We start from the raw sequence: 12,019 nt of genomic DNA, 5'->3' as shown, positions 1-12,019 counted from the left end.
CTGTTGCCTAGGCTGGGAGTGCAGTGACACAATCTCGGCTCACTGCACCTCGACCTCCTGGGCTCCAGAGATCCTCCAGACTCAGCCTTCCAAGTAGCTGAGACCACAGGCGCTTGTCACCACTTCCATCTAATTATTTTTAATTTTTTTTGTATTGACAGGGATCTGGCTATGTTGTCCAGGCTGGTCTCGAACTCCTGGGCTCAGGAGAGCCTCCCATCTCAGCCTCTCAACGTGCTGGTCATGGTTATTTACTGACAACTCACCATGAGCCAGGCACTGGGCCAAGAACTGTAATGCATTATTATTATTCTTATTTTTTACAGCAATCCTAGGAGGTGCCTGTCAGGTGAAGAAATTGAGACTTGACGTTAGGTAACCCGCGCAAGGCCACGACTGGCGCTGTGACCCAGGAAATGAGGTCTGACTTCCAAGTCAGTGCTTCGGCCAGCTCCTTCCCGCCATGCGACCTTTGGCAGCTGGGGACCCCATCCGTCACCTACCACATCTCAGATCGGATTCTCGATGCACCCGCCCCTGCTCACGTGATTCCCCCGCCTACCTGGCCGCGCCAGCCCCGCCTGCGGCGCCGGGCTGCCCCTAGCTGCCCGCTCTGCTGAGGCCGGTGGGGCTGGGCGGGGCGCGGCGCGGCGCGGCGCAGCAGGTGGAGCAGGCGACTCGGACAGGGGCGTGGCCTTAGCCCTGAGGGGCGTGGCCTGGCGGGGGTGTGGCCGGAAGCCTTAAAGTGGCCTGGTTGCCGGGGCGGGTCGTAGAGGCCGCCAGTCGCCGCGATCTTCTCCTCGCGTCTGGGGCGTTATCGTCACCATGTCCCTAATGGCCTCGGCGGGCCGGGGCCTGGGGGCCGTGTGGTCCCCAACCCACGTGCAGGTGACGGTGCTGCAGGCGCGGGGCCTGCGGGCCAAGGGCCCCGGGGGCACGAGCGACGCGTACGCGGTGATCCAGGTGGGCAAGGAGAAGTACGCCACCTCGGTGTCGGAGCGCAGCCTGGGCGCGCCTGTGTGGCGCGAGGAGGCCACCTTCGAGCTGCCGCCGCTGCTGTCCTCCGGGCCCGCGGCCGCCGCCACCCTGCAGCTCACCGTGCTGCACCGCGCGCTGCTCGGCCTCGACAAGTTCCTGGGCCGCGCCGAGGTGGACCTGCGGGATCTGCACCGCGACCAGGGCCGCAGGAAGACGCAGTGAGTACGGGCGGGGAGGGGAGGGCCCTTCCTGGGGGCGCGGACCCCTCTGGCAGGGAGGTCTGGGCGCTGGACCCTTCGAGAGTAAGCCGGGCAGCGTCAAGGAAGGCCTTTCGGGACTGAGCCCTCGGCCGGTGCTGGTCACCTGGCTTCCCCTTCTGTCCCGCCCAGCTCTCCCAGCTTTGGGGTTTTTTGGAAGAAGGGACCGTGTCTGGGGCGCTTTTTTTTTTTTTTTTAAAGAGTCTCTGTCGCCCAGGCTGGAGTGCAAATGGCAATGGCACGATCTCGGCTCACTGCAACCTTCGCCTCGCTGGTTCACGTGATTCTCCTGCCTCAGCCTCCCGAGTAGCTGGGATTACAGGCGCGCACCACCACGCCCGGCTATTTTTTTTTTTTTTTTTTTTTTGAGGCGGAGTCTTACTCTGTCGCCAGGCTGGAGTGTAGTGGCAAGATCTCGGCTCACTGCAACCTCCGCCTCGCGGGTTCAAGCGACTCTCCTGCCTCAGCCTCCCAAGTAGCTGGGACTAGAGGCGTTCGCCACCATGCCCGGCTACTTTTTGCATTTTTAGTAGAGACGGGGTTTCATTAGATTGGCCAGGATGGTCTTGAACTCCTGACCTCGTGATCCACCCGCCTCGGCCTCCCAAAGTTTTGGGATTACAGGCGTGAGCCACCGCGCCTGGCCCGCCCGGCTAATTTTTGTATTTTTAGTAGAGACGGGGTTTCACCGTGTTGGCCAGGCTGGTCTCGAACTTCTGACTTCAGGTGATCCGCCCACCTCGACCTCCCAAAGTGTTGGGATTACAGACGTGAGCCATCGCGCCCGGCCTGGGGCGCTTTTGAGTCTGCAGGACGCCCCTCAGCGTCTGGCACACAGTAAGCACTAAGTGAATTTGAGATGAATTCCAACTAAACATGGGCAGGTGCCTTCTTACTAGGGTGGTAGTCCCTGTCTGATACTCGTCTTCGCTTGGGTGGAAGGCCTCCTGGGTATTTCACTGAATGGAAGAACACTTCGAGCCCAGAATGACTGGGCTAGGGCTCTGGGCAGATGAACTGGAGGCCTCAAACCAGCTGACACCCCCGCCCTAAAGGCTAACCCCGGGGGCAACGCCTTTACAATGCAGGGCGGGTGGAGGTTGGGGGAGGGGAATGGTGTATGCGGGCTGTCACCTGACTGCTAACCCCTTCTACCTTGTACTTGCCTGGGGGGTTGGTGAAGAGAATTTGCCCCTCCAGAAAGAATGTTACAACAGTGTGGTGTGTGCCCTGGGCCCCACGTTAGTAAATATTTCCCCGGGTTGGAGGGAGCCCGGATGGGCCCTTGGCCGAGCAGAACTGGGCATTGTTTCTTTTTGGAGTTGGTGGAGTTATTCTCTCTGGTCTTAATCCTGGTGGATGTAGCTCCCAAAGATTGTGTCACGGTATTTCACTTCCGCAGTAAAAACGGGGCAAAAACCATTCACTCCATGATATTACCGAATTACTTGTTCCTTTTCACAGGTGTTCGGAAAGGGCAGTACTTCACCCAAAGGAACGTCTGATTATATTCATCTGGTATACCAAAGCTAGCCTCGATTAGCTTAGCTGGTTACTTTGTTAGATCTTAAATATGCAGGCCAGTCAGCACCAAAAGCCTACAGTTTAGGAAGCACACTGATTCGCTTTGTGTGTTTTAGATATACATAGCCTTTTAACTTTCCCTTGTGAGGGAGACAGGAAAAGCCAGAGGGTTTGTCCTCGGAGGCTCCCTTTACTGTGGGGTGGGTTCCATTTCAGCATGTAGGCTTGCAAATGGAATATCTGATGATGCACTTACCTGGCCAAAGATGATCAGGCATTTCTGAACTCAAATCAGATAAAACTAGCCTTGATGTGAGGATGGATGTGGGGTATCTCACAGCATCAATTTACAAGCCATAAGGTGAGCAGTGTTTTTGCTAAGGAGGGGCTGCAGAAATGCTGATCTTCCCTCTGATTAAATGACACTGGGGGCAGTGGGTCAGCTTCCCTTCCAGCTTCAGACGGGTGCTGTTGGCCATCCATTGTCTTGCGCCATCCCAACAAGTGTGTATTCACTTCCTTCTCTGCCACCTGTTTCTTGTGGACATTTTATCCCCTTGAGAGGTAGATCACATCTCCCTGCCAGAGATGGAGATTCCAGAGTCCCGGGTCCAGTGCCCACAGCAGCCCTGACTCATTGTTGGGCTTCTCTGTCCCTAAACAGCCAAGTTTCCCTATTTGTAAATAAAGCATGTTGCCAGACTTAATTGATGTTTGTAAGATGTTTCTGGGTTCCTGGATTAATGGGGCCAATGTATTCAAGAAGTGACTGAAAAGGTTCTGTAACTGCTTTGTGAAAGATTGAAACCTCCTTGAGCTCTTTTTTTCAGGAAGAGTTCAGTCTCTGCATCTTCATTTTTCTCATTTTATCCAATGTAACCCTAAACCTACACGATAACTCCCATCTATTATATAAACCAATTACCACCTAGTCACAGTATTGACTTCCAGGAAAATGGTGCTTAATTGATTTTTTTCTTTCTTTCTTAAAATAACTTCAAAGGAAGGCTTCTTTGCATCTCTATGGGTAGATGAAATTGCAAGCTTTCCACTTTCCATCTACAACTTTCTGGGACTTTCCAAGGTGCCAAGGGTGCTGTCTGATGCCCCGGTGCCCAAGATAGCTGAGATTTAAAGAATAAGATATGCATTGAAAGGTGGAATTTTTTTTGTTTGTTTGTTTGAGACAGAGTCTCACTCTGTCCCCCAGGCTGGAGTGCAGTGGCGTGATCTTGGCTCACTGCAACCTCTGCCTTCCGGGTTCTGCAATTCTCCTGCCTCAGCCTCCCGAGTAGCTGGAATTTCAGGCTCCTGCCACCACGACTGGCTAATTTTTGTATTTTTAGTAGAGATGAGGTTTCACCATGTTGGTCAGGCTGGTCTCGAACTCCTGACCTCAGGTGATCCACCTACTTTGGCCTCCCAAAGTGCTGGGATTACAGGCGTGAGCTACCGTGCCTGGTGAAAGGTGGAATTTTAACAGAAGGAAATGAGGAAATGAGTTGTGCTACAAAAGTCATTTGAACTGGTTATTAATGGTTTGACTCCATTTCAGACATTAAAAACAAGAAACAAAAGCTAAATCTTGGTCTGTGTGTGTGTCTGTATGTCTGTCTGTCTTTGTCTTAATCTCTAGCAAAGAAGAGTTGCTGCAACAGAATATGACTTTTATCTTGGGTCCAGAAGCTGAAACTCGAGGAGTTAAAAGCTAACTGTGCAAATATTTCCATTTGTTTTATTGATAAGACCCCAGTGTCATTTATTTAGAGTCAAGATGTGATGATGTACACTTTTAAAACACCAGAGGCTAACAAATAAATAGGATACATCTAATAGGGAAGAATGTGTGGCCCATTAGGAAAAATTGAAATGAATTGACTTTGCACTTACACATCTGCTAAGGACCTGGGGTCTCAGTGGGTCTCAGAAACTGGGAATCGGTCAAGTACTGTGACTGCAAAACAGACATGAATCGAAGAGGTAGAATCGGGTGACCAATTTGAGGGATTCTCTGCTTAACTCTCTAGTCTCATGTAGTTTGGGATCCTAGACTGGTAGAAACCTTTTTAGGAGGCTAGACGTGGTGGTTCCTACCTGTACTCCTAGCAATTTGGGAGGCCGAGGCCGGAGGATCACTTGAGCTCAGGAGTTCAAGACCAGCCTGGGTAACTTGAGACCCAAACTCTACCAAAAAAAAAAAAAAATAGCCGGGCATGTTGGCAGGCATCTTTAGTCGCAGCTATTCCGGAGGCTGAGGTGAGAAGATCATTTGAGCTCAAGAGTTAAAGGTTAGGGTGAACTGTGATCAGGCTACTGCACTCCAGCCTGGGCAACAGAGTGAGAGCCTGTCTCAAAGAAAAAAAAATATGCTGGGCATGGTGGCTCACGCCTGTAATCTCAGCACTTTAGGAGGCCAAGGCGGGTGGATCACCTGAGGTTAGGAGTTTGAGACCAGTCTGGGCAACATGGTGAAACCCTGTCTCTATTAAAAACACAAAAAATTAGCTGGACATGGTGGCGGGTGCCTGGGTGCCTGTAATCCCAGCTACTCGGGAGGCTGAGGCAGGAGAAATGCTTGAACCCAGAAGGTGGAGGTTGCAGTGAGCTGAGATCGCGCCACTCTGCACTCCAGCCTGGGCAACAAGAACAAAACTCCCTCTCAAAAAAAAAAAAAAAATATATATATATATATATATGTGTGTGTGTGTGTGTGTGTGTGTGTGTGTGTGTGTATTTATGTATATATAAATCAAAACAAAAAACCTTTTTAGGATACTAAGAGCAAGAAAATTTAGGGAAATAATTTCTTAAGTATAGATTAGAACAAATATTTATGCAGCCTGGTGACTAGAAGGCCGTTGTGTAACTAAGCACCATGAAACTTAATATTGCGATAGTCCTCCCCACATGAAGAGAGAGCGTGAGTGATGAAGGGCCATGTTCTTATACCTATTAAAACTCAAGAGAGAATTTGGTTGCATATGAAAGGACGTAGGTATTATAAAGGGTTAGATACTTGGAAGAACTGCAAGTTTAATAAGATGATGAAATAAGTTGCCAACAGAAATGTGGGTTATTTAAAAAAAAGCAAGGGCTAGATAGTTGTTTTTCTGGGAGAGTTGGATGCAGAAAAGTGACATAGATGACCATAGAGGTTCATAATTCACAAATTATAAGCAATGGGTGTTTGTTTTTATACCTTTAGGTTTCCTAAGAACATTTAGATTTTGCTTAATAGGTTGGAAAATTCGAGTAATGTTATTACTGATTAAATTTTTCTTTTCTTGGAATTTCCCTTAAAGATAATATTGAGCCTTACTGGAAACCTCCGCAGGTCTTATGAAGCCACAGTCCCCTCCCACTCTAGTGTAGGAAACTGAGACAACTCGGTGCTCAAGCCTGAATTCTCTGTAGGTTCTAGAATAAATAACCCTAAACTGCTTATAACAAAGGAATCAAATGACTAAAAAGGATGAGAGTCCTTCAGAGTTGTTTTGGTGATGTGGAAGATATTCCCTCATGGTTTTTTTTTTTGATGGTATTGTTTATGATTTCATTTGTAAGACATTCAGTTAGTATGGAGAAAGTTCTACCTGCTTTTTTTCCATCTTCTTGTTTCTAAAGGTCATCTGTTTTTTTTTTTTTTTTGGAGACAGGGTCTCACTCTTTCCCAGGCTGGAGTGCAGTGACATAATCACAGCTCACTGCAGCCTCGACCTCCTGAGTTCAAGCAATCCTCCCCCTCAGCTTCCGAGTAACTGGGACTACAGGGGTGTGCCACCACACCGAGCTACTTTATTTTTTGTTTTTGTTTTTGCAGAGATGGAATCTCACTATGTTACAGGCTGTGCTTGAACTCCTGGGCTCAAGCAATCTCCTGCTGTAGCCTCTTGAAGTGCTGGGATTACAGGTGTGCGCCACCGTGGACAACCTCATCCATTCTTGTAGTCAGTATTTTTTATTGCCTACTAAGTGTCAGGTGCTGGATATACAGTGTAAACAATGGTGAAGAAAACAGGGATGATCCCTGCTTTCAGGAAGCCCAGAGCCTTCTGGGGGAGAAGGCATTAAACAAATGGACATGTAATCCCAGCACTTTGGGAGGTTGAGGCAGGTGGATCACCTAAGGTCAGGAGTTCGAGACCAGCCTGGCCAACGTGGTGAAATCTTGTCTCTCCTAAAAATACAAAAATTAGCCAGGTGTGGTGGTATGCACCTGTAATCTTGGCTACTTGGGAGGCTGAAGCAGGATAATCACTTGAACCCGGGAGGCAGAGGTTGCAGTGAGTCGAGATTGCTCCACTGTACTCCAGCCTGGGTGATAGAGTGAGACTCTGTCTCAAAAACCAAAAACAAAAAAACAAATGAACTCACAAATAAATAATCATATATTGTGGTAAGTACTGTGGAGAAAGAGGACAGGGTATTATAGAAGAAAAGGGCAGGAAGGACATGATTTAAAGAAGGAGATTGCAGGTAGCCTCGCTGAGGCAGAGAGCTGAAGAATGAAAAGGAATTTTTCTCGTGAGGAGCGGCGGAAGGGGGCCTGGTGGAGGAGTAGCAGCCCGGGCAAAGGCCCTGAGGCAGGAATACCTGGAAAGTGGGGGAGTACTTGTGTAAGATGAGGCTGAAGAGGAAGGCGGGGCTTTACTTAGGAGGAATGGGAAGCCACCAACTGCTAAAATTAAAAGCAGTGGGGGCTGGGCACGGTGGCTCACACCTGTAATCCCAGCCCTTTGGGAGGCCAAGGTGGGTGGATCACTTGAGGTCAGGAGTTTGAGACCAGCCTGGCCCAACATGGGCTCTACTAAAGATACAAAAATTAGCCGGCTGTGGTGGCGGGCACCTGTAATCCCAGCTACTCAGGAGGCTGAGGCAGGAGAATCGCTTGAACCTGGGAGGCAGAAGTTGCAGTGAGCTGAGACTGTGCCATTGCATTCCAGCCTGGGCAACAAGAGCAAAACTCCGTCTCAAAATAAATAACGACAAATAAATAAATAAATAAATGTAGTGGGTTGATATGATCCAATTTATTTGTCAGAGATCACCATGGCTCTTGGGTAGAGAATGGATTTGAAGCTGACCTAACCTAGATTGAACAGACAAAACGGGAAGCTGTTGCAGTAATCTAGATGGTGGACGGTGGTGGCTTGGACTAGAATGATGTCTAAGCCACCTGTGGAGGTGGACAGAGGTGGGTGGATTTCAGAAATATCTTAGAGGTTCAACTGACCTGACATGTGATGGATTGGATATGGTAGGGCGGGAGGGAAAGGAAGTAATAAGAATGAACACATAAAATCAGGAGAGCTTGGTGTTGAAAGTGAACCAGGAAGTGGCAGCTGCTTTCTTTCCCTCACAGTCACTGTGATACCAGGGTGAGGTCACCATTACAAAGACAGCTTTGGGCTGTGACACCTGGCTGTGAGTGGAGATTTCTGTTGGAGTGAATTACTAGGAAATGCCATTGAAACCAGGGCGTGTATGTATGTGTCTGCAAGTGTTTACCCACTCAGTACCGCCAAGTCTTTGTCTTGTAACAGCAGAGCTGCTATGATCTCATTGATGTGCTCCCACACAGCAGATGAAGTCACTGCTTTAAGGGATATAGGACTAAGAAAAGGAGAACATAATATATAACATTAGTAAAGTTAGACCCATAAATGAAAAAAAAATTCTCAAGTAAGTGAACCAGTTAAATGTTCTTTGCATTACAAACTGTAAGCATAGAAAAGAGTCTTGTGCCTTTTTCATTTTACTTAAACTGCCTTTGGTTACAAAGACTTCTATTGTATTTCTGTAACTCCCATCAGAGGAAGATTTTTATAAAGAGTATCTGATATGTCATTTTAATTGTAGTTATTAACTAAAAAAGTTATAATTACATTACAAGCAATCCACATGCTTATTAAAATGCCATCAACTCCAACATGTATTTGCTGACATTACTCTTCCTCTCCCTTAACAATAATCTTAGATATCCATTAAGATACTATGGTTTTCATAGCTATACGCCCTGGAAAATTGTGCTTCTTACCCTATACTTTTGAAGGAGGGACAGCTAGCTTTGGCTTAGCTCCAGAAGGATTAAGAAACTCTAGCCCTGAATAGAGAGAGTGATGGGAGGTCATTTTAGGCCTTCATCTCAGAGCACTTCCCTAGGTGGCCTTTGGTTCTGGGTCTGGCACAGATCTCCAGACCTAAGTGTCTCTGAATTCCAACAAAATTAACACCCAGACCCTTGTATTGGCAAAGAGAGGGGTTCTGCTCTCCATGAGGTGTCCTGGTTCAGATCTCATGCCCCAGCTGACTCAGGAGGAGACCAAGCCTGACTTTGCCCTATTTTCCTCTGGGACAGGGACCACTTCTGTCGTGTCCTTTGCTGTGTGACCCAGCGCAGGGGCTCAATACACGCATCTGCGAGGGAGGCAGTGGTTGTGGTTCCTGTAGGCACGGGGCAGGCAGTAGATTGCCTGGGTGAACGTGGAGACACATTTAATCTTATGTGTAGCTCCGTAGATTACAGACTGGGGATGTCCGAAGTATGAAATCAAAGCTCTGCTTCTTTCGGTTTCCCAGTTTGGGGTATGGCTTTGTGGTCAGTGCCCTTTTCTTTCTTTCTTTCCTTTTTTTTTTTAAGGCGGAATTTTGCTCTTGTTGTCCAGGCTGGAGGGCAATGCAGCAGTCGGCTCACTGCAACCTCCGCCTGCCAGGTTCAAGCAATGATTCTCCTCCCTCAGCCTCCTGAGTACCCTTTTCCTCTTGAAGAAGCAGGTTACCTTCTGCGGCTTGCTGGCTAATGATGCCTGTGGCAAAGGAGGCGGTTTTCACCACTAATGAGACAGAAATTCCTCTCCTGCAGGGAGACGCCTGTTGATAATCTGTTAGAGGAAAATCAAGGGCTTTAGTCTCCAGGGTGTTCCTGGGGGACACATTTAGGAATGTGCCTGTAGAGAGAAAAAAGGCAATGGTAATTAAGTATCTTTTCCTGAATACTGGCCTTTGAATGAAGTAGAGGGAAGGTATTTATAAGAAATCCCTAAAAAATATTTCTAGAGGTGTGACTGCCACACACCCTTCACTTTTTAAAAAGGACGTGGCTAGGCCGGGCGCGGTGGCTCAAGCCTGTAATCCCAGCACTTTGGGAGGCCGAGACGGGCGGATCACAAGGTCGGGAGATCGAGACCATCCTGGCTAACACGGTGAAACCCCGTCTCTACTAAAAAATACAAAAAACTAGCCGGGCGAGGTGGCGGGCGCCTGTAGTCCCAGTTACTCGGGAGGCTGAGGCAGGAGAATGGCGTGAACCCGAGAGGAGGAGCTTGCAGTGAGCTGAGATCCGGCCACTGTACTCCAGCCTGGGTGACAGAGGGAGGCTCCGTCTCAAAAAAAAAAAAAAGGACATGGCTAGGCTCTAGGTAAAACAACTAAGCCTCTAGAAAGCCTGGTCTAAAGAGGCCTCTGGTTATTATAAAAGAATGGGCATCCTGTGTGAAATACAGTAGCAGCCGGCTGGGGCCCCAGATGTTTCTTCAATCTGCCCCTTTCCCATGCAGAGCACTGTGACGTGGTTCACCAAAATAGAACTTTTCATTTTTACTAATCATTTGTTATTAAAACAGGATTTAGAAATGCTTTTGGTGAGGCCGGGTGCGGTGGCTCACACCTGTAATCCCAGCACTTTGGGAGGCCGAGGTGGGTGGATCACTTGAGGTCAGGAGTTCGAGACCAGACTGGCCAACATGGTGAAACCTTGTTTCTACTGAAAATACAAAAATTAGCCAGGTATAGTGGCAGGCACCTGTTATCCCAGCTACTCAGGAGGCTGAGGCAGGAGAATCACTTGAACCCGGGAGGTGGAGCTTGCAGTGAGCCGAGATCATGCCACTCTACTCCAGCCTGGGTGACAGAGTGAGACTCTGTCTCAAAGAAAGAAAAAAAAAAAAGATGCTTTTGGTGTAATTATTTTCCCTTCATTTGGACTTACCTTGCTTATGGAATAAATCACAGATACTCTGTTCCTTGCCAGGAACTCTCATAGAAGTGTGGGAGTTTATGTGGTGAGGAAGGGCTGAGTGTTCCCTGATGTCGGTCATGCTGAAGTTTGTTTTTTGTTCTGGTTAAGAGGTGGTGAACCAAACTATTGCATTTTGTTTTTCCATTCTTAAAGTCTCTGTGTGTGAGGACCCCATGGTTGCCACAAGACAGTATTCTTTGACAGAACAAATAAATGCATCAGTGGCAGTTACATTTGACCAAGAGGTGAGATACTGGATTTGATGGTAGAATATTAACATGTGTGGCTTTTTGAGATAGGATCGAGCTTTGAAAAAGAATTGGTAAGTCATGATGGTGAGTGTGGTAGACTTAAATATTTAAAAATGAGTTAATTTTTCTAATTCTTAGAGAATTGCTAAAATAAAGATGCTTGGTATTTCCTTTAGTTTTCACCTACAAGAAATTTAGTATTGCTTTCCACTTAGAAAACCTATCTTGATTCATAGACTTAATTATGCCATCTTGGCCTATTTCTGAGAGTTCGAGAGCCCTCTGTTTCTTGTCTCTTTCTTTTCTGTGTAGAAACCCTGAAGGGGTCTATGAGGATCATGACATCTCTCAATAAGTTACAGAAAGTATACATTGAGGGGCTGGGTGCAGTGGTGGCTCATTCCTGTAATCCCAGTACTTTGGGAGGCTGAGGTGGGAGGATCACTTGAATCCAAGAGTTTAAAACCAGCTTAAGCAACATGATGACACCCTGTCTCTGCAAAAAATAAAACATTAGCAGGGTATGGTGGCGCACGCCTGTAATCCTAGCTACTCGGTAGGCTGAGGTGGGAGGATTGCTTGAGCCTGGGAGGTTGAGGCTGCAGTGAGCCGTGATGGCATCACTGCAGTCCAGCTTGGGCGACAGAGCCCATCTGAAAAGAAATAAAAACAAACACTTTTTTTTTTTTTTTTTAAAGAAAGTACACACTGATCATGGTTTGTTAAAAATTTTATATATTTTTTAAGTTTGGAAATTTAGCTAGGTGTGGTAGCTCATGCCTGCAATCCCAGCACTTTGGGAGGCCAAGCGGGGCAGATTACCTGAGGTCAGGAGTTTGAGAACAGCCTGGCCAACATGGTGAAACTCCGTCTCTACTAAAGATACAAAAATTACCTGGGTGTAGTGGTGGGTGCCTGTAATCCCAGCTACTCAGGAGGCTGAGGCAGGAGAATCACTTGAACCCAGGAGGCAGAGGCTGCAGTGAGCTGAG

The 12,019-nt window shown here is 47.7% G+C and overlaps 1 protein-coding gene across 1 annotated transcript in view; it reads left to right on the top strand.

The window, feature by feature from the left end:
• The first annotated feature begins 775 nt into the window (after positions 1–775).
• The window catches only part of RAB11FIP1 (RAB11 family interacting protein 1 (class I)), a 53,833-nt gene continuing 42,589 nt past the window's right edge, over positions 776–12,019 (top strand). Inside the window, exon 1 of the mRNA XM_011993124.1 lies at positions 776–1,196. Coding sequence (XP_011848514.1) covers positions 826–1,196 — 371 coding nt within the window. The 5' untranslated portion in view covers positions 776–825. The remainder of the gene's footprint in view (positions 1,197–12,019) is intronic.

This window comes from Mandrillus leucophaeus, unplaced genomic scaffold (assembly GCF_000951045.1).
Source record: "Mandrillus leucophaeus isolate KB7577 unplaced genomic scaffold, Mleu.le_1.0 Scaffold111, whole genome shotgun sequence".
NCBI classification, from domain to species: domain Eukaryota; kingdom Metazoa; phylum Chordata; class Mammalia; order Primates; family Cercopithecidae; genus Mandrillus; species Mandrillus leucophaeus.
Note: the sequence above shows the minus strand (reverse complement) of the source record. Positions and strands in the feature narration are given on the sequence as shown.